Raw genomic sequence first — 27,465 nt, forward strand, 5'->3', positions numbered from 1 at the left:
TGCTGCGTTAGTGACACCCTCGAACTGACCCACAGAGCGGCTGACAGTGACGTCATGGACTGCTATTCCAGCGGGGTTTCCCGTAAGGAGTGACCTTGCACTTTTGGTCAAGGAGTGACATTTGCCTGGTAAACCCATTACATATGAGATCAGAAAGCCGACTAATCAATCATTTATTTGACAATTTCATTGGAGAATTGAGAATTTATTCAGCCTATATTGTAGACTATTTTCACATCAATCTATTGAAATAGGACAGCCTTTTGCCTAATTTACCCACCATCTGCCTACTGCACTATGACACTGTATAATTATAAAAACATAGAAACTGAGTAGTAAAATGAGTGTATGACTGAAGGATGAGAGGCTATATGGGCACTTCAGAATGAAGAATTACAGTGAGGTATAATTGGCTTGCCTTGGACCACAAATGTTGTTGGTTTGCAGGTCCTTCAAATGTCCACTAGATGGCAACATTCGCTTGGAGAAAAAAAAAGTGCATGGAAAATCCCTGCAGCAGTCGGCTCGTCTCGTGTAGGCAGTTGTTCAACCATATGAAATGTGAGTCAGAGGAGGCTGGTGGGAGGCGCTATAGGAGGACGGTCTCATTGTATGGCTGAAAGGGAATCAATGGAACGTATCAAACGTATGGAAACTACATGTTTGACTCCGTTCAATTTATTCCATTCCAGCCATTTCAATGAGCCCGTCCTCCTATAGCTCGTCCCACTAGTCTCCTCTGGGTATGTATGTATCGACATATGATATTAAAAATATAGGCCTACATTATGTCATTGGCTATTTATTAACAATCACATATTATCGTACTAATAAATGCTTACACATATTTGGACAAGCAAGCATGCCTACTGTTCCTTGACAAAGACTTTAATGCACAACATAGACAAGACTACATTCATTTGATTTGGCAAAAAAAAAGCACACAATGCTTGACGTGTCAAAAAGAATAAACAAGCAACAACAACAAAAGTAACAGAATGAGAGCGTTACGCACACCAGCGCGCATGCCTGCATTCCTCCAAACCGTTTAAAATATTTCTGTAATAAGCCTATTAAAAAGTTTTTGTAGTAAAACAGGGGCGGTTCAATGATTGGCTGTGTAAACTTTGGTGCAGTCTCATTGGTCGGAGAGATCTTTGAGAATGAAGGTGCTTTGAGGAGCCTTCTGGAATGTCTTTGAATGGGACTGGACTTGCGCTGCACCGGGCTCAAAAAATGCGCACTTAAACACTGGGTCATAACATTGTATTACCTGTATGTGGATATACTCTGTCTTTAACGGACTGACAAACGGACTCAAATTTAACGCCAGGAGCAGGTCTGTTTCTCTGTGTGTGATCTGTCCAATAGTTTTCATCCAACTTTGAACTGGAACCATTTTAACGGACTATAATTCAACAATAGGATCACAGTGCCGTTATTATATGCCCCTATCACTGGATATAAAGTAACTTTTATTGTAAATGTTTTTATATATTTATTTCCATAATATTTTTTAAAATCAGATTTGTGCCAGACATGACAACCTTTGCCCCTTTGCTTCTTGCTCTTGGCTCCATGGCGAGCGTTGCGTACGGGTGCCAACTGCCCACCGAGTGGCGTCCACTGAGTGAGAGCTGCCGTGCGGAACTGGCAGAGATCATTGTGTATGCCAAGGTGCTGGCAATTCACCGGGAGGAGTATGGCGGGGCAGAGGGCATCTACAACTCTCTGTATGGTTATGAGGGCGCTGAGGAAGGGTTGCTCTACTCCGCAGAGGTGGAGCTCATGTGCGACCAGGCGTGGGGCAGCATGCTGGAGGTGCCGGCGGGCTCCCGCCTCAACCTGACAGGGCTGGGGTACCTGTCGTGCCAGTCTCACACCGTGATGGAGAACTACTCCTATATCTTCTTCCTCCGGTGAGTCAGGATGACCTGGTGAGTCAGGATGACCTGGTGACCGGGAACCTATGTACATCGCACAGAATCACAAATACATTTAAGAGTGTGATGCATCATAAATACACACAAAAACATGACAGACGTTACAGTATATAGGCCTACAATATTTAGCTCCTCTATCCTCTTCTTTCTCGATGTACTGGGTGATATAATACAGACTTGAGCCCCTTTAGAGGTCACGTTTTGACCCTATAGAAAGCATGCACTCAGTCACTCACAGTGTTTGTTGGTTTACCTCCTACAGGATGGATGAGAACTACAACATCCTGCCCCACGGGGTCAACTTCCAGGACGCCATCTTCCCAGACACCGTAGAGAACCGCCGTACGTTCTCCAGCCTGTTCCAGTTCTCCAACTGCTCCCATGGCCAACCCCTCCAGACCTTCTCCCCAGAGTGGGACCCCCTGGAGGACAGCAGGGTAGGCCACGCAACACACTGCATGTACTGTACATAATGGGGGGGGACAGAGAGAGGGGGGAGGGAGAGAAAGATAGCTAGAGGGGAATATGGGTTTGAGAGGGAGAAAGGGAGAAAAATAGGGGAAAAGGTAGATGAATGGCGATAACAAGAGAAAGGGGCAGGAAGAGAGATGAGAAGGCAGGGTAGGGTCCTCTGGGTCCTCTGGGTCCGAACAGCTGGAAATATAAGTTCTACTTGCTTGTAAAATGTCAACAGACAGCCACACGTGCACACACATGCATGCACGCTGGCACACACCTACCGTACACACACACACACACACACACACACACACACACACACACACACACACACACACACACACACACACACACACACACACACACACACACACACACAGATGTGTAGCAGAGTAGGGTTGTAACTAAGGCAAGCTATATTAAACTCTATTCTTTACAACCTTGTTGCCCCTGGATACAGCAGGTGCTCACATGTAGCTCCCCTCTCTCCAGATGTGTGTACATCTGTAGCAATCATCTCGCTGACCTTCACAGAGTAACGCACAGACACACACAGTCAGACATTCACCTCTGAGCCACCATCATCCTCAGACAGTACTCTGTTGTGTGAGATGTATTGACATGTCTCATTAGCTATAGAGACACAATTTAAGAATCAGACACAAAGACCGCACCAACACACAGACTGCCCACCCAGTTGACCGTGTGTTTGTGTGTGTCTAGGTCACGCTGCTTAACTAGACTAACCTGACTCTGAGATCAAAGCAGTCATTGATTAAGTCATGTGACCTCCTGTCTCCTCTGATTCCCTAGGCATGAGATTTATTTCTACTGAGGTCAAGACAATACAGACACACACTCAGCACTCAGCCATTCCCAAGGTTCACTGGACCAAAGACTGTCGCTGACCTGGTCACATGCTCATAGTCATACCCCTTCGGGTGTTCACAGATCTGTAGACCTGAAAGGACTGGATAGGTGTTAGCAACATGCTAGAGGCTTCGCTTGGCCATGTATGTGGATTACACCTACGTACCCATTGTTTTCAAGACCTGCAGACACTGAAATGGAACGGGGTCTCAGGGAGACTGGAGTGGAGGGATGATGTCATGTGAAACCTCAGAGGTACAGTGGTCAGGTCTTCTCCTCTTCTTGTGTCTATCCCAGAGAGCCTGTAATACGTTGACCGAAGACTTGTGACACGCAGGGTGTCGAGTTTCTGATGGGTTAACGGGTGGAGAGGTTAGGGGTTAAAGACACTGCGTGGCGTGAGCCCAGGTACTGACATGCAGGGGTCGTAACCCCGGGGGGGTGGGTGGGTGTTGAAGCAGATGTGTGTGTTGTCAGAGTTTACGCTATGGAAATATAGACAAAGTTAATGAGAGAAAAACAGGCTTAAAAATTATACTACAAACCCTGTGGGAACCGATCAATGGAACCACAGCTCACACACACCCACACGCAGTGGTGTAGTGGAGGGTAAACAACAATGCAGTTCACCCACTTTTTGCTGGAAAATGCATTGAAAGTATAAGGAGTGTTACTTTTTTCACAACGGCCGACGATCAGAGTTTAACCCACCTATTTTATTACCACTACGTCACTGCACACAGACACACACACACAGGTGTGAGGTTAACATGTGACTGAGGCTCTCTTCAGCGATGTGTTGGACAGATGGTGGTTAGTTAGGGATTGGCTGGGACAGGCTAGGATGATGAGTGTAGAGCTGTCTGCTCTGTAGTTTTCCTGTGGGAACGCTGAGGTTCCAGATGGACATCCCCAGCAGGCTGGAAAGCTGGATGGGAAGGTAAGATGAGAGCGCCTCCACTTACACCCAAACCCCCAATTAGCACTCGATTAAACCCCTTCTTATACACTCCAGACTGGTTCCGGAGCGCCAAAACGAATCCATGGACATTTTGTCCTCAGAATTCCTTCTCTCAAAAGACTTCCTCTCCTTTATTATAGAGAAAAGCCTGCAGGGGTTGATAAATGAGAGATAAATAGAGACCGGTAAGAGAGAGAGAGAGAAAGGAGGGAGGAAAACAAAGACATTGGGGAGAGAGAAAAGAGAGGGAGGAAGAGATAAAGAGACTGGAGTTATAGGGAGATGTCGGGACAGATCTGGGTCTCTTCATATGAACAAATGCCCCGTCCCGCAATGCTTTCCAGCCTAAATACAGGAACACCTCTAAGCATCTTCATAACAGTCAGTGTGATCTGTGACACAGTCAGTCCTACCTGATGTCCAGAACTGTGGTAATAATAATGCAATATCCCTCCCTTTCTAACCCCTTTTAATGTTTCATTTAGTTGAATTCAGTCACAGCAAGGGTAAATACTTTGTCATCCAATGCACCCTAGCCTTCTTCCCTAGGGCATGGAAATCTCAAATTAGACCCCCTTCCCCCCAACTCCCCCATACATGCACTCAGTGGAGTATTCACAGTGTGTACTCTGCCAAACAGAAGAACAGTGTATGCTCCATACTGTGGCTGCCACACTGTAACTCGAGCAGACCTGCATGCATACATACCAACCAAGATCCAAGGCGAAATTTGACGTCCGTCCAGGTAGCCAGGAAAGGGCTTAAAAACATTCCACTAGGGGCAACGGTGAGCACCGTTACCATCAAGTATGCTTGTGATTTAGTCAGGCGTTGTGGATGGGGATGGTGGACGGGCGTAAACTGCGAGCTCTGGCTCCAAGGGTCGTGTGTTAAATCCCAGTGCAAATCTAACCATTTGGAATGAATGCCTAATTTAACTGTCATTGTTTCTGTTGTAACAGTAACCCTATCCCACCGTTGAGGACGTGTGGATACATACATGTTATGTTAGGAGAAATGGGAATAAATGTCAAAATCTGAAGTCTAATTGGTAAAATAGTGGGATCTTGTTGCACATTCAGTCACACACACAGACGGTGTTTAGATTCAGGTTTTACAGCTGCTCAGAGGCTGTAAGAAGGAGGACGGACCTCTGTTCAGGTCAGAGGGTAGACTGCTGTGTGTGGTAATGGGTTTGTGTGTTTCTCGGTGTACGTGTCTTTCTGTGTGTCTGTGTGCGGGTGTGCCTGTTTCTCTAAGTGGTGTTTACACAGATGATCCTCCACAGCAAGCAGGTAACACCCGGATGTTTTGACAGGTGGTGCTGGGGATAGATAGATGGATGGTTGGGACTTAGCTTTGGATAATGTCCCAAAGTACCAGGTCCCTAGCCCGCGACTAATGTGGTAAACAGCGAGGGAGAGACGCCACACTGGTCTGGACAGGAGTCCGTTTGTTGGTGTAATATTAGCACAAAAAAATGTTGAGTTTGGATTGTTTTTTTTCCCCTGGGGGGTTGAGACCTCTCGTTGTTTAGATCTGAAAATCCAACAGGTGTATTGGAAGGGGGCTGCGCTGTCCCTGTTGGTGTTTGAGTAGGAGAACCAATCAGTCAAAAAACACAGCCCCCTTCATTATCGACAAGTCTTGCCGACAACATCAAAACAGGCTTTCCAGACTCGGAAGTCAGAAAGACACTGAGTTTGGTTTCAGGCAGACTACCAGGTCCCTGGATTGGGTGCAATGTCCCATTTAAACTGCCGTGTGCGTGGCCACGCACATCCTCCAGGACTGCCACACAGGAGAAATGCCAGGCTGCACAGAAAAGCAAGTGATTGAACTTCATTGAGATCACCCCATTAGTTTGTACTATATATATCAACGTTTTTTCTGTGATCGAATCAACATTATATCAGCCCATTTTCAATGCAACAAACCAAAACAAATCTAACTTTGCATGATTGAGTCTTATCTTCTTGTAGGTAGAGCCAGAACGCAACGGAGTAGAATTCTACTGGCAGGGGTAGCCCATGAGCGATCAGTTCAGATCAGAGCGCAGAGCCGCGGTGTTCACATTTGTAGATATTCTTTGCTAGTTAGTGAGTTATTAGCCCAGTTATAGATAAGTATAGGTGAACAATGGGTAGAAAAAAAATAAAAAGCAGTGATACCAACAAGAGCAGTTTGCGGGTTTCTTCTTTGTTCCCATGTTAAACTTTTACCATGCACCTGCAAAAAAAGATAGTTCAGATGTGCGAGTGACTTTTGAATTTTGAGTTAGAGACCAAGTAAAAAAAAATCATGATCAGCCCTTCATAATGTAAAAACTTTAAAAAATTCAATGTAGGCCTGCATGGAACACCACATATTAGGCTACTGTAGGCTATATCATAGAAATCAAAAGCTATTTCCATGTGAAAATGTTATGGGATTGACTCCATTGGTTTAGTTGGCTACTGTCTAAAATTGTAAGGGTACATCCTCAATGTTCACGGTAGATGCGTGGCGGAAGTTGCAAAAAATGTCAAGTTTCCACTCACTCAGTTCAAGTTTCCACTCAGAAAACCTAACATTTGCTCAGTGCCCCCAGAAAATGTGAGGGAACTTTGATTGGGTGGTTTAGTTTTTCTGAGGTAAACTATCACTACACTGTGTTAAAAACAACCTAATTTGGATTATTTGGTAACCCAGCGCTGGGTAAATATTGACCATATGCTGGGTTATCTTTACCCAGCCAGTTGGGGGGCGTGAATAACCCAACCTGTTGGGTTGTTTGGATTAGGTTAATTAAGGTTAAGTTTAATTAAGGTTAATTTAACCATCAGTTGGGTTTTTATTCAGATTTATGCTGGGTAATGTTTTTATGTAATTCAATGGTTATTTTCAGGAGGTGTGGCCTATTAGGGGTGTGTATTTCAGGGTTCTTTTTTGGCCCACCCGTGAGAGTGAATGTCATTACAGTTCATCATGTTAAGTTTGTACACTGCACATTTCAATGTTTCTTGAATATTTTTGCACATTACGTTCTAATATACAATTAATAATTATTATTTACATATTGTAACAAAGTGGTAACTATCCAAATATATAACTCACACTTGTGTAAGCGTCATTAAAGTTGCAAAAGTGTCAGTATTCAACCTTAACATGTCATGACAATACAACAGATGAACTGGAATTACAGTTACCCTCACAGGTGGCCAAAAACAACTTCCTGAAAGCTACGCTGCTACTAAGCCATGCCTCCAGTGTTCTGATCTGACCTGGTGGGTCATATCTCAATAACCCAACATCAACAACCTTGCTCTTTTTATAGAACACAAACCCAACTAAGTGACCCAATACCTGCAACCCAACAGTTGGGTCATCCAAACAACCCAACATTTTTTGGAGTGCACACTGTCCGCACATTTAACAGTTAGGACTCTAGTACTGGACTTTAGGAGTTACAGCATAGAGCTAAATTATTTGAACTATCATGTTTTTCCTCCCAGATACCACTTTTGTTTATTAAAGGGAGATGGGATGCTCGTTAGGCAGAATGTTTTGAGAGCTAGCCATTGGACAAAAACACATGTCAACGCAACCATCTGGGGATATATTAGGGGCCCGGGGCCCTCCGCAATGCCGACCTGAAGCCTAACGTAGCATTAGGAGGGGAAACCCCACAGAGAGGTCTCGCCCCCTCCAATGAGCTGGAAAATGATGGCCCCTCAGAACCGCCATAACTCCGGGAGAGATGATGGGGTACTATATTCCACAGAGGCTACATTGCACCTTGACTCATTGGAGGGGGCGGGACTAGCTGGACCAGCTACAGTACTGTTCCTCAGAGCTTCTTCCACCCAAACTCATGATAAGTGGGTCTTAGAGCCCTTAAAGAGTCAGGGCCCCTACTCCCTGTGGTCTCTCTCACAACCCCTGTGTTCATCAAGCCTGAGCATGTAACACGCACACACACGCATGCACACACACAGAGCGTCAGGTCTGTCAGAAACCCTTAGGAGAAGAAAGGCACCAGCCAAGGAGAAGTAACTAAGGCGGTGGAGATAAACGAACCAAAGGAACACACATTGATGGGAAGATGTTGTCACTGGGGCTCTCACGCTCTCCTCCTGATGCCAACAGACAACATACTTACTGGCATGCTGTATTCGTACCCATGTTTACAGAAGACCCTCAGGTCAACCTCCCTGTTGCACTATGCTCAAATACATATTCAGACATTGATTTCACAAATTGAGTGTCATGCCCTTTGAAAATGGCGGGACACAAGTATCATCGAGTTTTACATTAAAAAGTTCACCAGATAGTGCACCCCCTTTAAAATGATTAGGTGAATGACACTTCTGCTAATAGATATTTCCATCCAATATTGATTTAATTTCTCTCTCTCTCTCTCTCCACACCTCTCTTTCTTCCTCCTCCCTCCCCATCCCCTCCAGCTCTTGTGCTCCTCGGTGCAGGGGGCTCTGTTCGAGGTGGAGGAGAAGAGCAGGAAGCAGCAGGAGCGCCTGGGCCAGCTGGAAAGGAGGAACAGGCAGCTGAAGGAGCGCGTCCGGAAGGTGAAGCGCTCCCTCCGGAATGCCAGGAAGAGCCAGCGCCGGGTGGAGCAGGAGAGGCAAGGGCTGGAGGAGCGGCTGAGGTCAGCGGAGAGACGGGCTGGGCACCACCTCAATACTATCACACAGGAGGCTACGCCCAGCAGATACCAGGAGACTGTGTTACACCGCACGCCACACACACCGCTTTAGTCTCTGGACTGGATGTTGTTAAAGACTGCTGGGCAGTCTCTCTAATTCCTGTTGTTCACAGGCACACACTCAATACTCATTTAGTGCCATATATACTGTAGTTCCTACACACATTACATAGAGAGGGCATCCAGTAGCCCTCGAACAGCAATTTTGTCCAATTTGTATTAGTGAATGACTCGAGAGAATGAGAGGGAGAGAGATAGTGTATAGCTCCTATTAATACACAGCTGATGGATAGACAGATGAAATGATTTAATTTAGAGTGAGTATATGATGAGTGAATGACTAGAGTGAATGAATAAAGTGAGGTTACTTTCTGGTAGGTGTGTCTGTGGGCATTTGTTCCATGTGTTGTCTGTTGCTGTCCTCGTGTCAACACCACCAAAGAGAATGTCCATGAGGCATTGGGATCATTATATATGAATGTATTACTGAAGCTGCATATAAACTCTAATCATGGTTACTAACGCTTGGGTGTTTTATTTCCAGATTACACAATCTGTTATTTTTGGCCAAACAAACTAAACAAACTGAAATTCCATTATTGGTATAAAAAAAGAGGTAAAGAAAAGAGTGGAGGATGAAAGAGAGAGAGTTGTGGGTTGCTGTTACGGGCTCAATGGGTTTCCCTCTCTCCTCCAGGCACTGCGGGATAAAGCCAGATGTGCCACCCCCACAGAGACAGACACACACAGTCTTCACTGCCCTCCCCTTTTGCTGGAGTTCGTGTCCTAAGACTTGAACCTCATCACGAAGACCCCTACAGCCTCAATCTTCATCTGGGTCTGTGAGCACAGGAAAACAAATACCTGTAACTGTAGGGGACAACACACACACACACACACACATCCTCCACTCTTCTATAGTCTGTCAGTCTATGCTAGGGACACAGAGCAGAACGGAATGTGCTTGTGTGCTTTTCTGGGCAGGAGAGGAGGGAGACGCTCTATCAGTCTCTGGATTGGCCCTGAGAAAATCCCCAACATAACAGCTCAGATCCATCTCCAGTTAATCAGATGGACACGCTGCCTGACATTTTCTAGAAGCTAGAGATGAGGAAAGGGACAGAGAAGAATGAGGAAAACGATGAGGGGGAAAAGCAAGACAAGGAAGATGTGATGATGGAGTAGGAAAAGGGGGGAGAACGAGGAAGGAGAGAAAGATCGTTCTGGTTGCCGTTTCAGTATATCCCATCGATTGTAGGCCACCTATGGAGCCTAAATAGGAGAGAGTGGGAGGGATGAGGGGCTGTGTATCTGGGCACAGAGGGGAGAGAGGGAAACACTTTAAAAGGCAAAAAGATAAGGGAACCCAAAACCTCTCAACTATCCCCCCGCACCACTCACACGCACCATAACCTCTCGTCCAACAACAGCAGGCACCCCCCACCCACACTTGCTCAACTCGCTTTGAGAATGTCATATTGTGCGTGTGTCTAAGTGTGTGTGTGTTGCTTTGAGTTTGTTAACGTCTATGAGAGAATGATCTCCCTGAGCTTCTCTTTGCATTCCTCTGACCAGGAGAGCAAAAAGACAGACGCAGAGGGGGGGACAATGTAAACAAGACGAATGGGTTGGAATTTGCACACGACTCAGAGTCCAGATCCATTGTATGGGTTCAAAGGTCAATAACTGTGAGAGGAGAGAGGCTGACGTGCTGGGAGTGAGTAGGAGAGGTGCGTAATGTGGCTGCAGTTTGAATTGGCCCCCAGTTCCAGAAGAACTACAGGGCAATCTCAGACCACTTTCACCAATTAAGTCCAATCACACTTGGCGATAAGTGACTCGTTCTAACTATATTAGCGAATTAACAGTCATTTGCTATACAATTAGAAATAAAGTGTATTGGGAAAACACAACATTGATGCCTGAGGCAATTGTTTTGTGAGCATGTAGATCAATGTGTCTTCACATTCACTCAGACCCAGGGTCATAGCTGGACCTGAAGTGGGTCTGTGAGAGTAACATCTGTGAATCTGCTAGATGTCTGTCAAATGTCTGTCTGTTGAGCATCTGTGGTGTGTCTGAAGTCAGGGGTTGTGTGTATGGAAGGGTTATGGAGGGACACGACTCCTTTCTAATCTTTCTCTGGTCGTCAAGGCAAAAAGGTCAGGGGTCAACAAACAAGCCAATTAGAAGTGGAAATCAATCTAAGTGCAAAAACAAACTTTGAATGGCTTAAAGTGTAGTAATCCCTGCACACAGACACACGGAGACGGTTGCTTTATGATTCTTCAGGATTTATTTCAGGAGAGAAAAAAACTAAATCAGTCATTCTGGCCTCTGTCGTCGTCATGGTAACTGATATGTGCACATGATTGTCGAAGGCATCGGATATACAAGCCCCATAACAGAAGGTCATCACAGCACAGTAAGAGTGGCAGGGCAACTCACTCTGCCACACAAAATGGAAGGTGGTGTCTGCTTAACGAAGTAGGAAGAAAGTTGCCCCTTACCACTGATACAAGGTCAGATATTTCTTCTTCCCCCTAATGGTTTAGGTTCAGATCAAAGGAGGATATGCTGATCCTAGATCTATGGTTGTTAGTATATCTATTAGTTAGGGTTCAGATTGAGGGAGGATATTCTGATCCGAGATTTATGTTTGAGTTAGTATCTAATGGTTAAGCTTTAGATTGAGGGAGAGTTTTCTGATCCTAGATCTGTGGTTAAGGGGAACATCTACCAGGAGTCGTTAGTGAGAGACCGCCACACAAGATGGAGGTTTGTTTTGGTCACATGCAGTGTAAATATGGCCCATTCCCCGGGCTCTGGACCTCACAGGAACCCACAGGGAGATGCAGTGGTCCCCAACAATACTCTGCTCTCTATGGACACATTGATCTTCTTCTTTAGATACAGATACTCACATCATACAATGGTATATAAAAGTTAATGCAAACACTTGTGGAGTTGGATTTCTTTAAGCACTTTTCAACATGCTTTGCATTTCATCTTCAGAAAAAAGCGTTGCGATGCATTGTGGGATTTTTTTCTCTCTCATGACAGCTGATCATGGGCATGTGTTTAGGTGTGTTGGGGCGCCTGTTGCCGTAGTGTCAGTGAGCAAGGGGGTAAAGTGGATGACCGATGACTTAGTCAGATACGTGTAAAAACCGCACAGCTCCATAACAGTGGATGTCGTATCAGTCAAAGCTTCAACGTTTATACACATTGCAAACTAAAGCCTGAGTTTGCTTTTAAATTTAAAATGGTTTTATTTGTATTTTCTTTAGTCGGATATTGTTTAGAATATTGATGGCGTCGTCTCCATGGTAACGCCGTAGATGGCAGTTACTGAGTGTTCAGTACGGTATGCTCTGAATATCGTGGTATCAAAGCTTGGTGTGGTGCGGGATGGAGGTGTGGGGGGCTGTAGCTAATTTTAAACACATTAAACATTCCAAAGAGAATACAAATCAACCCCCCACACACAAACACACACACGCCCGCACTGCACAACATTCGCATAGGTTATCTTACAAATTAGCATTCATATTCACAAGACGTTTCCAACAAATATATCCATTCATATCAGAAAACAATACATGCTTGCCTCGATTAAAATAAATAAATTAACAAAAACGGAGCCCTAAAGTAAAGCCTACCCACCCCCTAAAATAATCCAGTCGATGACATCACACTTAATAATGGTTGACCCAGCACCACGAAGCCAGATAATAATACGGCACTTTGACCTCTATACGTAGGCTATATGCAGGGCTGTGTCTGGCCATAGTCTGGTTAGGGGACCCTGGTGTCGTGAGCGTAACAGTCCCAGTGTTGGGTGAAACTTCTACAGTATACAGTGAACTGGTCTTAAAGAAACTAGAAAGAAAAAGAGAGGGAGGGAGGGGAGGGGTGGGACAGAGAGAAAAGGAGAAGGCAAGGGGGAGAGAAATAGAAAACATCTGGTCTTCTGTCATCTTTCTCCAGATTATCAGAGTTCAGTCCTTCGTTTCAAAACAATCCATTTCTCAGTGGGGATCGGCCAGGGTCGTAGGTCTAGCACATAGCTAACCATCAGTGTTTAATCAGGTATAATCAGTGTCCACATATTCTCTGTTTCAACAGTGCTTTGGCTAGACATTACAATGACATAAAGGGATCATTGGACTTGCATCTAACTGTGTAGACAAATCAACCGTTTTCTACAGCAACAAGGGTCACCACGGCGCCCAGTCCAAATCCCTGAGAACTTGTGTACTGGGTGCCGGTTGATGATGTCATCACAATGATGGCTCTTGTGGTGAGGTCATGGCTTTGTAAAAGGGATGGGGATAGAGACAACAGTTCCACCGTCTTGGATCCTGGGGAACTGATACAGTAGGTCAGGGTTTCCCCATGCTTACACGACACTACAGAGATGGCTGCTCTTTTTCATGGGCTTTTTCTGAGGCACATTTGGAAGTGCCTGGTTTCCCACCTGTAGCCCCTGATCTTTAGGATGGGAAACCCCACAGGTAACTAACAGGTGATGGTTAAAACTTTAACAGGGGGCATCCCTGTCCAGCACTCTCCAACTCCATCCCAAACCTGCAGTGTGTTTTATAATATACTGTATATGCGTCCCATATAGGGTGGTCGTTATAAAAGTCTTATAAAGTAAGACAATAATTAAACATAGTGCATGTTTCCCTTAACAAATAAGTTGTACAATGCTCTGACCCCATTTTGGGTATTTTAAAACAGTTTACAATCTCCATTCTCTGTCTGATAAATTCACGTAGATGAAGAGTCTAACTTGGTAGCTGTACACACATTATCTAGGTCTGAAACCGCGTCCAAACCTCAACGTGCAAATAGATAAAGCGCTTACTCATGAAACATCACTCAACAGTCTTATGGTACTTTTAAAGCACGTCTTAAACACGGGCGCGAACATAAACATGGGGGAAAAAGCGCAAGAAAACACAAATGAAAAATGATCCAGTTGGTAACTGTTAACCCAGAGGATGAATACAAGAAAATAAACAGAATTTAAAAACCCACAAGTAGGACCTTCTAGAAGATGCCGGAAAGACTACAGGGAAATTGAGTTTGACTGACGTAGACAACGCCCAATCCGACGGCAGCTTCTGAAAACACACCCACTTCACTCATCATGGTTTCGGACAGAAACAAACACTCAAAAGGTAAACCAATTAAAAATGCTCTCGGAGTGGGTGTGGGTCCACAGAGTCGACACAATGGGCGTGTCCAAGGTGAGTATGGCGTGTTGTGATTGGTGCAATGGGTTTAGAGTCCTCTGCTCTCCAGTCCTCCCAGATGTAGTGTGGGGGAGGGGCAGGGCGGGGGGCAGGCTGGGTGGGGGTAGTAGGGGCACGGTAAGGAAGGGGAGGGTGCGGTTTTCACCCCTCTCTCTCTCTCACAGCGCCGTAGCCTCCCAGCTGGTCCCCCGCGGGACCTGGCGTCACTTAGTCTCTGTTAGTACCGTGGCAACAGTGGATGGGTGGGGCCGGGCGAGCTCCGCCCCCCCGGAGGGGACAGAGGAGGCTGCAGACGCCAGGCTGCAGGGGGTGGGAGTGGCTGGGGCACCTGGGGGGAGAACAGAGGCTATGAACACACAGTCAGAACTAACAAACTGGTAGTTGGTGTTTACTAGTTCATGGCTTGTGTGTTTGTGTGGATGCATACATGTCCACTTACAGTCCTTGTGAGGTGAGTCCACAGAAAAGCTCTTCATAATGGCTGCATTAGGGTTCTGGCTCTGAGTCTGGCTTGGACTCAGAGAGGGTTGAGTAGAGCTCTGGCTAGGGGTCTGGTTGGGAGTCTGGTTGGCCTGGTTCTGGTTGGCCTGGTTCCGTTGGTTCTGCATCTGTGCGGCCCGGCTGTTAGGAGGGTGAGGGTGAGAGCTGTCCATGCTCTGGCCCATACTGCTGCTCAACTGCAGTCTCCTCATGTGTCGCACCACTGCAGTGGCATTGAAGGCTTGCTGGAGAGGGAGAGAGAGAGAGAGGAAGAGAGGGGGAGAGAAGAGCGAGAGAAGAAAAGAGAGCAAGAGAAGAAGAGAGAGGGAGAAAGAGAGAGTGGAAGAGAGAGAGGGAGGGAGAAAGAGAGGAAAGAGAGAGAGAGAGAGAGAGGAAAGAGAGAGAGGGGGGAAGAGAGAGAGGAAAGAGAGAGAGGGGGGAAGAGAGAGAGGAAAGAGAGAGAGGGGGGAAGAGAGAGAGAGGAAGAGACCAGTGTATGATTTATAAACACTACATTAAATAAGCAATCATTCAGACACACTCGGACACTTGAATGACACTCAGACATTTATTACCATACATTCAAACGTACCCTCCATTTGCTCTTGGCAAAGTTTTTCCTGATCTGCCTGCTCACAGACTCGTGGATGTTCTTGCAGAGGGCCGTGTCCCCAGCGATCCTGAACACACACACACAGACACTTTAACATCCCATAATACCCACATGAGTGTGTGTGTGTGTGCGAGCGCGTTTATGATCGGTGTGTGTTGTCTCTCACCATGGGTGTCTGAGGGCCTGGTCACAGGTGAAACGCTTCGCCGGGTCTTTCTCCATCAGACTGCCGATAAAGTCTTTGGCTGTGAAAACCCACGAGGGAACAGTAGCTCACACTCATCACAACATACACAAACAGTCCACAGTTCAAGGCACATGGTTTCCCACACTCCCTGGCCAGTGTACCGAACACCTGGACGAAGCCTCCGCTCTCTTCCTGTAATAACTACTGTTGTTTCATGGTTTACTGGTTAGACTGGTGCCAAACTGGAGAATATAGGGTTCTCAGATCAGGTCTGTGATGACCTCTTAAAAACACACACAAATTCCAAGAGGACGATGTCACAGCATAGAGAAAGTAGCTATGTGCCAACACACTGTCAATGACACTGACTCTACTCCAGCCACTTTAATAATGGGAATTGATGGGAAATGATGTAAATATATCACTAGCCACTTTAAACAATGCTACCTTATATAATGTTACTTACCCTACATTATTCATCTCATATGCATACGTAGATACTGTACTCTATATCATCGACTGCATCCTTATGTAATACATGTATCACTAGCCACTTTAACTATGCCACTTGGTTTACATACTTCTCATATGTATATACTGTACTCGATATCATCTACTGTATCTTGCCTATGCTGCTCTGTACCATCACTCATTCATATATCCTTATGTACATATTCTTTATCCCCTTACACTGTGTATAAGACAGTAGTTTTTTTGGAATTGTTAGTTAGATTACTTGTTCGTTATTACTGCATTGTCGGAACTAGAAGCACAAGCATTTCGCTACACTCGCATTAACATCTGCTAACCATGTGTATGTGACAAATAAAATTTGATTTGATTTGATTTGATTTGATTTATGGTGGTGTGGTGTCCATATTTGCCAGACGGGAGGAAGAAGAGCTCTGTCTGAAGGGGATCACTCACTCCATTAGACACATACAGCTTACCTGAATCAGATATGTCATCCCAGTATGGTGCGTCAAACTCGTAGTCTGCTTTGAGGATCTGCTCAAAGAGCTTGGAGTCATTCTCATCGTAGAATGGAGGATAGCCGCACAACCTGCAGACACAGACAGGAAGTGAGCTCATAAAAAAAAAAAGTTAACATGCATTCACTTCCTACTTCAGGGAATCGTTTCCTTTCAAGATGATAATAGAATAACATGATGACGAATGAGACAAATGCTGGAACAACTATTCAATTGATAACAAACTGACAAGGTGAATGTAATGTATCCGAAACCTTTTCTCTGTCTGCTCTCCTAACCTCATCCTGGACTAATTGAACTTCTTGTGGCAAAACGATTTCCATAGAAAACATTAGCCGCCATTATGATCGAACCTCATTAAAATGCCTTTCTCCATCGAGAAGCTGTTCTGCCTGTTGTGGCCGCAATGAGCTTTCTGTTTTTGTGCTTTCACATTTGGTTAAAGACTTGCGCGCCATTCCTCCGCAGGAGCCGGAGCGATTATTCCACCTGATTACCTGATGCGATCTCGTCACACCTGAGGAGAGACCCAACCAGGCATGCCGAGCCGGATTGTGTGGAGGCGCTCGGAAATCGGCTAACGAGTTCCAAAGCCTGTGCTAATGGCTAAATGACAAGACGGGAGTAGCTCACTGACCACTGGGAACTCACTGAGGAAACATCAAGGGGTCCAACATCGGGCCTCAATCCAAAACTACCATCCACAACTGGATATTCTTGGATTGAATCTATTTACTTGAACTCTAAACACATATTTGGTCTAATGTAATATTGCCTAGGCTATTCACAAGGATGTTTGAGGACTACTTATTGAACATACAAACATTCACAGTTTAATCCACCAGCTGGACTGACTGACTGTGTGAACGCTGTTTCTCAGACATTTATTTATCCTCCCTCACATGTGTACAGTAGAGGTGACAGGAGCGCACACACACACACCTCTAAAGACCCAGTGACACCTAGTGATCCTTATATCCAAAGCTGTGTAAGCATGGAGAGTTACATAACAACTACATCAATAAACGGACAGAGATGGATAAACAGGTGAAAATAGAGAAGAACAGAAGGATGTCTGAGCTATTGGGACGGGAGAAAGAACAAGGGAAGAGGAGAAGGGTGAGAGATAGAACCAGAGGGCAGAGCCTGCTTTGCACATCACAGAGCGACAAACCATCGAGAGCCAAGAACAACACAGAAAGGGAGAGGGGAGCAAAAATGAGGAACGTTTTCAGCGGATGAGGAAGATTTGCCCTGATGCTCTAACGACCGAGGTAACTCACACCTTTCAATCGTTCTCACAGCCTTTATTGTTCCATTGCCCCTATTCACCCTGTCCCTAACGATAAACTCTAACCCCTATTCACCCTGTCCCTAACGATAAACTCTAACCCCTATTCACCCCGCCCCTAACCCCTATTCACCCCGCCCCTAACCCCTATTAACTCCGCCCCTAACCCCTATTCTCCCTGTCGCTAACCCTGAACTCTAACCCCTAACACACACACACACCTGGAACTCAGTCAGCGAGAGCTGGAACACACACAGCACTAAATCTGCCCTCTGACTCAGAGGTTGTCCACACACAGACAGAGGGGTGAAAAACAAAAGAGAGACATGCTGAAAAGTCTGTTTTTTCTCCTCAGAAGCACTATGTCCATACATGGTGACTGAGCAGAGCAGAATGTAGCAGACCAACATCTGGCTCTGATGAAAGGAATAGAGAGAGGCATGATGTTGTGTCATTCTCCATTACAAAACACACAAACATCCACGCACGCAGACAAACACACAAACATCCACGCACACAGACAAACACACACGCACAATAAGTCAAACGTGTGTGCGAACTTGTGAAATGCAGCTGCACTCTAGAAGGATTCAAACCAAGGCCCTCAATATAAAGCTGTGAATTCTGCCCTCATGGCATTGACTGGGTATGGGAACACATAGCATGTCTGTAGGAGTTGTACAATTGACTATAGAAACTTACAGGATGTATGCAATGACTCCGATGGACCAGCAGTCCACTGCCTTACTGTAGGGCTTCTGAGCAAGAACCTCTGGAGCTGAGAGAGAGAAAAAGGAGAGCGAGAGATGAAGGGAGAGATGTAGAGAGAGGGGGATGAGACATTGATGACATAACTGGAGACAGTCAAAGATGGAGAGACGGACACAGAGACGTGTTCTCCCCCTGGATTACCCTGCTGTCAAGCCCAGAGCTGGTGCTCATCCTATCAGAGGCCGTGACCCCCCACGGGCGATTATCGAGACTGAGAGAAGCCTGTCCAGACTAATCAATGATAACAGCCCAGCCAAAATAGAACTGAGCTCACCCAAACAACGGTCGACAAACAGAACAATATTGAAGACTGAGGTAAATACAGATCACAGGAAACACGCACACCCACAGACAGTCAGACACTGTGTGTGCACACAGAGGCTCAAATGTTATACTTTCTTCACTTGTGCTGGGCTGAGCGTGTGTTGCGTATCTCCTCTAACAATATGGCCGATGTGTGTGTATGTGTGTGTGTTTGTACACAGTATGTGTATGCGTGTGTCCGCTCTCTGACGGTGGGCCTGTCCAAACCACAGAGTCTGGTCTTAATTCAGCCAGGCGCTAACCCTGGGCTATTCATACCTCAGGAATGCAGGCTTCTCAATGCCATCATCCAGTACCTGCTATATTTAGCAGCATTTCTAATGCAGCAACCGTCACATTGCAGCCTTTTAGAAAAGCCCTACAGCAGATGGGGAGGGAGGGATGGAGGGACAAAAACTGCAGTGGCCTCATCTGAAGAGATTGTGGGATAGAGGGAGGAGGAAGGATGAGACACTTCCAATGTCATTAACTTCTCTAGGATAGGGGGCAGCATTTGTAATTTTGTATGAAAAGCTACTCATCCCCAGAAGATAAGATATGCATATTATTAGATTTGGATAGAAAACACTCTGAAGTTTCTAAAACTGTTTGAATCATGTCTGTGAGTATAACAGAACTTATGTAGCAGGCGAAACCCAGAGGACAAACCATTCAGATGTTTTTTGTTTGTTTTTGAGGTCACTCTCTTTTCAATGTGTTTTCATTGGGAATCCAGATTTCTAAGGGACTTGCTTGCAGTTCCTACCGCTTCCACTGGATGTCACCAGTCTTTAGAAATTGGTTGAGGTTATTCCTTTGTGTAATGAAGAAGTACGGCCATCTTGAACGAGGGTCACTTCATGTGTACTGTTTGATAGAGGCACATGACCAGAAAGCATGCTTCAGTTTGTTTTCTTCCTGTATTGAACACAGATCATCCAGTCTTCAATTGATCAATTATTTACTTTAAAAAAAAACTAAAGTTGTATTACAAAAGTAGTTTGAAATTTTTTGGCAAAGTTTACAGGTAACTTTTGAGATATTTTGTAGTCACATTGCGCAAGTTGGAATCTGTGTTTATCTGGATCAAACGCGCCAAATAAATGGACATTTTGGATATATATGGACGGAATTAATCGAACAAAAAGGACCATTTGTGATGTTTATGGGACATATTGGAGCCAACAGAAGACGCTCGTCAAAGGTAAGGCATGATTTATATTTTTATTTCTGTGTTTTGTGTCATGCCTGCAGGGTTGAAATATGTTTTCTCTATTTTGTTTATGAAGGTGCTATCCTCAGATAATAGCATGGTTTGCTTTCGCCGAAAAGCCTTTTTGAAATCTGACATGTTGGCTGGATTCACAACACGTGTAGCTTTAATTTGGTATCTTAAATGTGTGATTTCATGAAAGTTTGATTTTTATAGGAATTCATTTGAATTTGGCGCTCTGCATTTTCTCTGGCTTTTGGCCAAGTGTGACGCTACCGTCCCACATATCCCAGGGAGGTTAACTAGTAAGGTGTTGTTTAGCTGGCCTACAGTACACCGACTATAGTTCCCGATGGATAAACTTAAACAAGTGTCTGCTAACTGACTTGCATGTGGATGTAGGGGCGTGGACAGGAGCAGGCAGATAAGACGTCAACATGATGAGTCTTCAGAGTGTCTGACTACCAGAGGTACCGTCCTACACGTCAACGTGATGAGTCTTCAGAGTGTCTGACTACCAGAGGTACCGTCCTACACGTCAACGTGATGAGTCTTCAGAGTGTCTGACTACCAGAGGTACCGTCCTACACGTCAACGTGATGAGTCTTCAGAGTGTCTGACTACCAGAGGTACGTGATGAGTCTTCAGAGTGTCTGACTACCAGAGGCACCGTCCTACACGTCAACGTGATGAGTCTTCAGAGTGTCTGACTACCAGAGGCACCGTCCTACACGTCAACGTGATGAGTCTTCAGAGTGTCTGACTACCAGAGGCACCGTCCTACACGTCAACGTGAAAGGTTCTGTCATGGAAATAATGTAAACATCTGTGTCTCTCACACACTCTGACGAGATGAAAAAGCTCACACACACAAAGACACACACATGCAAAAACAGTGCCAGGGCTACAGTATATAAATCCCCATGTGTGGCACAGAGTTGACACACACACACACACACACACCCACACACACACACACAGGGCTACAGTATATAAATCCCCATGTGTGGCACAGAGTTGACACACACACACACACACACACCCACACACACACACACAGGGCTACAGTATATAAATCCCCATGTGTGGCACAGAGTTGACAGCCCTCTAGCGCGTAGTGAACTGCAGTAGAGCGCCCCGCCATGTTGGCCGTCTGACTCAGTCGCTCTGCTAAAAAGGGGAAAGCAGGCGACTGGGGGCAGGGTCTGTCAGCGTGTGATAAGACCTTCTTACTCCAGAGGCAGGATGTCTGTGTGTGTGAGCTGCACACAGATGCGCCCTCCCCCATTGCACACACATATTTAAAGCAGTGGGATTTCACCTACAGTATACTGTATTATGCAGTGTGTCATTTATGTAAAGCACAGTGATGGCATCACACTCAGTAAGAGTGAGCACTTAGACAATGTAGCATACGACTTAGGAAAGGACGGTAGCCTAAAACCCCCAAAAGACTTGCTTCCAGTATTAACATTTCAGTAACTGACGACACAAGGTATATTAACAAGTGGCATTGACTTCTAAGTAAGGACATTTAAGGTTATGGGGTGGGGGGGCATCTCTTCTTACCCACATATCCCGGCGTTCCGCACGCGGTCGACATGACATCCCCGCTGCCCTCCATCTTGGACAGACCAAAGTCACTGATCATGATCTTAGACTCGTCCTGGGGGTTAAAATACAGCAGGTTCTCTGGCTGGAGAGAGCGGACAGAGGGAGAGAGCGAGATAGAGGGAGAGAGCGGGATAGAGGGAGAGAGCGGGATAGAGGGAGAGAGCGGACAGAGGGAGAGGGAATAGAGGAGAGAGCGAGATAGAGGGAGAGAGCGAGAGAGGATAGAGGGAGAGAGCGGAATAGAGGGAGAGAGCGGAATAGAGGGAGGAGCGGAATAGAGGGAGAGAGCGGAATAGAGGGAGAGAGCGAGATAGAGGGAGAGAGCGGAGATAGAGGGAATAGAGAGAGCGGAATAGAGGGAGAGAGCGAGATAGAGGGAGAGAGCGGACAGAGGGAGAGAGCGGAATAGAGGGAGAGAGCGGAATAGAGGGAGAGAGCGGAATAGAGGGAGAGAGCGGAATAGAGGGAGAGAGCGGAATAGAGGGAGAGAGCGGACAGAGGGAGAGAGCGGGATAGAGGGAGAGAGCGGATAGAGGGAGAGAGCGGAGATAGAGGGAGAGAGCGGAATAGAGGGAGAGAGCGGAATAGAGGGAGAGAGCGGAATAGAGGGAGAGAGCGGAATAGAGGGAGAGAGCGGACAGAGGGAGAGAGCGGACAGAGGGAGAGAGCGGACAGAGGGAGAGAGCGGACAGAGGGAGAGAGCGGACAGAGGGAGAGAGCGGACAGAGGGAGAGAGCGGACAGAGGGAGAGAGCGGACAGAGGGAGAGAGCGGATAGAGGGAGAGAGCGGGATAGAGGGAGAGAGCGGACAGAGGGAGAGAGCGGACAGAGGGAGAGAGCGGACAGAGGGAGAGAGCGGGATAGAGGGAGAGAGCGGACAGAGGGAGAGAGCGGACAGAGGGAGAGAGCGGACAGAGGGAGAGAGCGGACAGAGGGAGAGAGCGGACAGAGGGAGAGAGCGGACAGAGGGAGAGAGCGGACAGAGGGAGAGAGCGGACAGAGGGAGAGAGCAAGATAGAGAGGGATCGTGTTAACCACAAAAGGAGCTCTCCCATCCTTGGCTCTCTACTTACCCTGAACGTACTGTAGATATAAAACCGTAATCATTTGTCAAAGGCAGTCTATAACCCGTCAACACAGTCTATAACCAAAAAGAAAGGAGGACCAAGGCACTCTTCATATAATTAATTAAAATGGCTTTATTAGTATGGCATGTTCAATACTCCCTGACGAAGGCCATGCAGCAGAAACTCGTTGTTTAAAAAAAAACTTTGTTTCTATTAAAAATGCCATACTAATAAAGCCATTTTAATTAATTATATGCAGAGTGCCTTGGTCCTCTTTCCTTTTTTTTGTTTGTTGAATTTTTACCCCGTTTTCTCCCCAATTTCGTGGTATCCAATTGTTTAGTAGCTACTATCTTGTCTCATCGCTACAACTCCCGTACGGGCTAAGGAGAGACGAAGGTTGAAAGTCATGCGTCCTCCGATACACAACCCAACCAAGCCGCACTGCTTCTTAGCACAGTGCGCATCCAACCCGGAAGCCAGCCGCACCAATGTGTCGGAGGAAACACCGCGCACCTGGCAACCTTGGTTGGCGCGCACTGCGGCCGGCCCGCCACAGGAGTCGCTGGTGCGCGATGAGACAAGGATATCCCTACCGGCCAAACCCTCCCTAACCGGGACGACGCTAGACCAATTGTGCGTCGCCCCACGGACCTCCCGGTCGCGGCCGGTTACGACAGAGACAGAGCCTGGGCGCAAACCCAGAGTCTCTGGTGGCACAGCTGGCACTGCAGTACAGCGCCCTTAACCACTGCGCCACCCGGGAGACCCTCCTTCCTTTTTGATGACCAATTTACCCCGTTTACCAAAGAGCACCTTCTATCTACCAAAATGTACTATTGTGTACCTTAGTAGCGCTTCCCTTCCTCCTCTTTCTACAGTCTATAACCCTTCAACACAGTACAGTTATGTTGCCGTCTGTTTTATGAGGCCGTATGACCGTACTCCTCTCTCTCAGTGGAATCCGCTATGTGGTATATTTCACAGAAGCCACTGCATGTTGTGACCCGCTGAGCGGCCCAAATCACAAACGCAAGCTGCACCTCACCACCGCAATGAATCACGGCCCATAAAACACAAGTGATCCGCTCATGTCAAGATGCAAGGGGGAGTAGACAGGGATTTTGTGTGTGTGTGTTTCAGTGTGTGCGAGTGTGTGTCACCGTCACCTTCAGGTCTCTGTGGACGATGCCCAACTTGTGGAGGTAGTCGACAGCGTCTAGCACCTGTCTGATGAGAGTACTGGCATCTTTCTCTGTGTAGAACCCCTTCTCCACGATACGGTCAAACAACTCACCTCCCGAGACTCTGTGACACAGACAGAGAGGGGGTCAGTAAACAAGGTCAGTAAAACAGATGTGCAAACATGCAGACACAAACACACATCTGGAGGGAACCTGTTATCATGAGACAGATCCACAGACTTCATTTAGGAGCTATACGAATCTGCCTCCATTCAACCGTATGCGTGTGTGTGTGTGTGTGTGTGTTTGACACACGTGTGTACCCCACAGTGGGGGTATGCTTTGACCCATTCTAACCCGCTGCTCCACTAAACTTAACCCTTCATGCCCCATACTATCACGACCAATCAAAGTGCACCATACAGTCTAAAACTAACTGTATAGGGAGAACTGTAGCAGAGAGAGAGAGGACAGGAGATTGGAGGGAAACAAAATCTAAAACAAAGAAACTGAGAAAAAAGGTGCCTCATTTTTCTCAGATCATAGATTCACACAGTGGAGGATAGCTAAGCTTCAGACTGTGTGTGTGTGTGTGTCAGACGGTGCCCCTGCTGTTTTACAGGTTTGTTTTAAGACTCTAAGCCAGATTGTTTTGTTTTTTTAAGCGCCAGAACAGCCACAGGCCAGAAGCTGAACATCCCAGAACTTTCCTCAGTCCTCAACAGCTAGCTGGCACAGGGCAGTATAAATGGCTGCTAAGCACTGATCTAAGGACAGATTTGTAGTCTGTCCGGCCGTCCCTTATGGTTATGGAAAGGGTAAACTGATCCTGGGTCTGCCACTAACAGAACAGCTCAGTGCACTGGTCATTAGCTTAGTGGCACTCCGCTGTATCTGAGCAGGGTGTCGTCACTGCGTAGCACTGCAGAGAACCTATGTAAATACTGGAGGTCTCTGGCTGACTGTCGGGGTAAAGTAGCTTTCTGTCACATTCCACCACAAGGGGGAGTAGCCAACCACTCATCTCTAATAGTGCCACAGTCCGTAAAGACTAGTTCTGAGGGAGGAAGGGATAAAATAAATAAATGTAAGTCAAATGACTCTATATTAGGTTTAACATGCTTTAGAACCAAGAGACAAATTAAAATGCCTAATATGTACGGTAAGAAGATTAATGAGGTAGAATCTGTCTCTTATGACTGGTCTCCGTTTGTACTGACAAGCACAATATGGAAACAACGGAGGAAGGACATTTTGCATTTCCACAGGTACACAGCTCCCTCTCCTGGTTCCTGTATTGACCCCATCGACTGTTTCTGTTGTCTCGCGCTCTCATGTTTGACATGTCCCCTGAAGGCATCTGGCTGCAGTCCTCGTATATACTCTATTGATAAACAGACAGCTGACCTTCAATAGAAAGTCATGTCACGCCAAGGACTACCAGGAAGTACTGTTTTGATCCACTGATGTTAGTACTTTCATATTGACCCAATAAAGTCTCTCTCTCGGTGCCCCTGTGTATGGCGTTTGGGAAGCAAATGTACTGTACCTTCTTCCTCAGTACGGAGTTGACAGACGGTGCAGCAGGAGCCTGAGGGGCTGCTCCTCTCCTCTGATCCCCATGGGGGCGCTGTAACCATGATCCTTACTGGTATTCCGATTAACCCACACACTGAACCGTAAACAGCCTCAACTAGAACTAAATACTGATCTTGGATCAGCTTAAATCAATCACAATTCTAACCTTAACCGCCATAAGATACAAACATGTCAATCTACAATAACAACCTATACTACACAAGATCGACCAGTTTCACTGCACCTCTCGTTACTGCACTGAGGGAGATTGAGCATAGGGTCAAATAAACTCAAAAAAAGAAACGTCCCTTTTTCCACACCTTGTCTTTCAAAGATAATTCGTAAAAATCCAAATAACTTCACAGATCTTCATTGTAGAGGGTTTAAACACTGTTTCCCATGCATGTTCAATGAACCATAAACAATTAATGAACATGCACCTGTGGAACGGTCTTTAAGATACTAACAGATTACAGATGGTAGGCAATTAAGGTCACAGTTATGAAAACTTAGGACACTAAAGAGGCCTTTCTACAGACGGAAAAACACCAAAAGAAAGATGCCCAGGGTCCCTGCTCATCTGTGTGAACGTGCCTTAGGCATGAGGACTCCAGATGTGGCCAGGGCAATAAATCACAATGTCCGTACTGTGAGACGCCCAAGACAGCGCTACAGGGACACAGGACGGACAGCTGATCGTCCTTGCAGTGGCAGACCACGTGTAACACCTGCACAGGATCGGTACATCCGAACATCACACTTGCAAAACAGCTATAGAATGGCTTCTACAACAACTGCCCAAGTTACACCAGATCACACAATCCCTCCATCAGTGCTCAGACTGTCCACAATAGGCTGAGAGAGGCTGGACTGACGGCTTGTAGGCCTGTTGTAAAGGCAGGTCCTCACCAGACATCACCGGCAACAACGTCACCTATGGGCACAAACCCACCATCGCTGGATCAGACAGGACTGGCAAATGGTTCTCTTCACTGACGAGTCACGGTTTTGTCTCACCAGGGGTGATGGTCGGATTTGCGTTTATCGGCGAAGGAATGAGCATTACTCTGGAGCGTGATCGATTTGGAGGTGGAGGGGCCGTCATGGTCTGGGGCGGTGTGTCACAGCATCATCGAACTGAGCTTGTTGTCATTGCAAGCAATCTCAATTCTGTGCGTTACAGGGAAGACATCCTCCTCCCTCATGTGGTACCCTTCCAGCAGGCTCATCCTGACATGACCCTCCAGCATGACAATGCCACCAACCATACTGCTCGTTCTGTGCGTGATTTCCTGCAAGACAGGAATGTCAGTGTTCTGCCATGGCCAGTGAAGAGCCAGGATCTCAATCCCATTGAGCACGTCTGGGACCTGTTGGATCGGAGGGTGAGGGCTAGAGCCATTCCCCCCAGAAATGTCCTGGAACTTGCAGGTGCCTTGGTGCAAGAGTGGGGTAACATCCCACAGCAAGAACTGGCAAATCTGGTGCAGTCCATGAGGAGGAGATGCACTGCAGTACTTAATGCAACTGGTGGCCACACCAGATACGGACTCATTATTCCATTTCTGTTAGTCACATGTCTGTGGAACTTGTTCAGTTTATGTCTCAGTTGTTGAATCTTATGTTCATACAAATATTTACACATTTTAAGTTTCCTGAAAATAAATAGTTGACAGTGAGGATTTTTTTGCTGAGTTCATGTTTTTCTCTGAAACCACAGAGATTTGCATTGGATGAATATTGAATATACACACACACACACACACACACACGAGAGACATAGTGTGAATCTGGGCGCATCGTCACAGTGACAGACCAAATAAGAGAAGGAAGAAAGTTACATTCTAATGAAGTTTCTGAAAAAAAGGAGATAAGAAATTGCTAATCTGCTCTGCTCTCGCTCGCCCTTTCTATCCTCTCTCCCTCTATATCCCCACGCTCCATCTCTTCTCTCGCTCTCTCTCCTCTGCCAA

General features: G+C 46.3%; 2 protein-coding genes across 2 annotated transcripts in view; one reads left to right on the forward strand and one right to left on the reverse strand.

The window, feature by feature from the left end:
- Positions 1-740: 740 nt before the first annotated feature.
- On the forward strand, positions 741-9,457 carry ccdc3a (coiled-coil domain containing 3a). Its single transcript, XM_024372893.2, has 3 exons — positions 741-1,919; positions 2,206-2,380; positions 8,679-9,457. The coding sequence occupies exons 1-3, from the start codon at positions 1,540-1,542 to the stop codon at positions 8,985-8,987; spliced, it is 864 nt and encodes a 287-aa protein (XP_024228661.1). The 5' UTR covers positions 741-1,539; the 3' UTR covers positions 8,988-9,457.
- A 1,755-nt stretch (positions 9,458-11,212) lies between these two features.
- camk1da (calcium/calmodulin-dependent protein kinase 1Da) overlaps positions 11,213-27,465 on the reverse strand; it is a 74,580-nt gene continuing 58,327 nt past the window's right edge. The window contains exons 4-11 of the mRNA XM_024372892.2: positions 23,900-24,038; positions 21,619-21,745; positions 18,465-18,540; positions 16,430-16,542; positions 15,459-15,537; positions 15,272-15,359; positions 14,639-14,924; positions 11,213-14,527 (exon numbers count right to left, since the gene is read on the reverse strand). Of these exons, the coding sequence (XP_024228660.2) occupies positions 14,403-14,527; positions 14,639-14,924; positions 15,272-15,359; positions 15,459-15,537; positions 16,430-16,542; positions 18,465-18,540; positions 21,619-21,745; positions 23,900-24,038 (1,033 nt within the window). The 3' untranslated portion in view covers positions 11,213-14,402. The remainder of the gene's footprint in view (positions 14,528-14,638; positions 14,925-15,271; positions 15,360-15,458; positions 15,538-16,429; positions 16,543-18,464; positions 18,541-21,618; positions 21,746-23,899; positions 24,039-27,465) is intronic.

This window comes from Oncorhynchus tshawytscha, linkage group LG33 (assembly GCF_018296145.1).
Source record: "Oncorhynchus tshawytscha isolate Ot180627B linkage group LG33, Otsh_v2.0, whole genome shotgun sequence".
NCBI classification, from domain to species: domain Eukaryota; kingdom Metazoa; phylum Chordata; class Actinopteri; order Salmoniformes; family Salmonidae; genus Oncorhynchus; species Oncorhynchus tshawytscha.

What these genes read in the sequence shown, in the direction of transcription:
- ccdc3a (XM_024372893.2), top strand. Translation starts at nt 1,540, where the DNA reads ATGACAACCTTTGCCCCTTTGCTTCTTGCTCTTGGCTCCATGGCGAGC. An exon ending in TCCTATATCTTCTTCCTCCG is followed by an intron (nt 1,920 to 2,205) that starts GTGAGTCAGGAT and finishes TACCTCCTACAG; the next exon opens with GATGGATGAGAACTACAACA. An exon ending in ACCCCCTGGAGGACAGCAGG is followed by an intron (nt 2,381 to 8,678) that starts GTAGGCCACGCA and finishes CATCCCCTCCAG; the next exon opens with CTCTTGTGCTCCTCGGTGCA.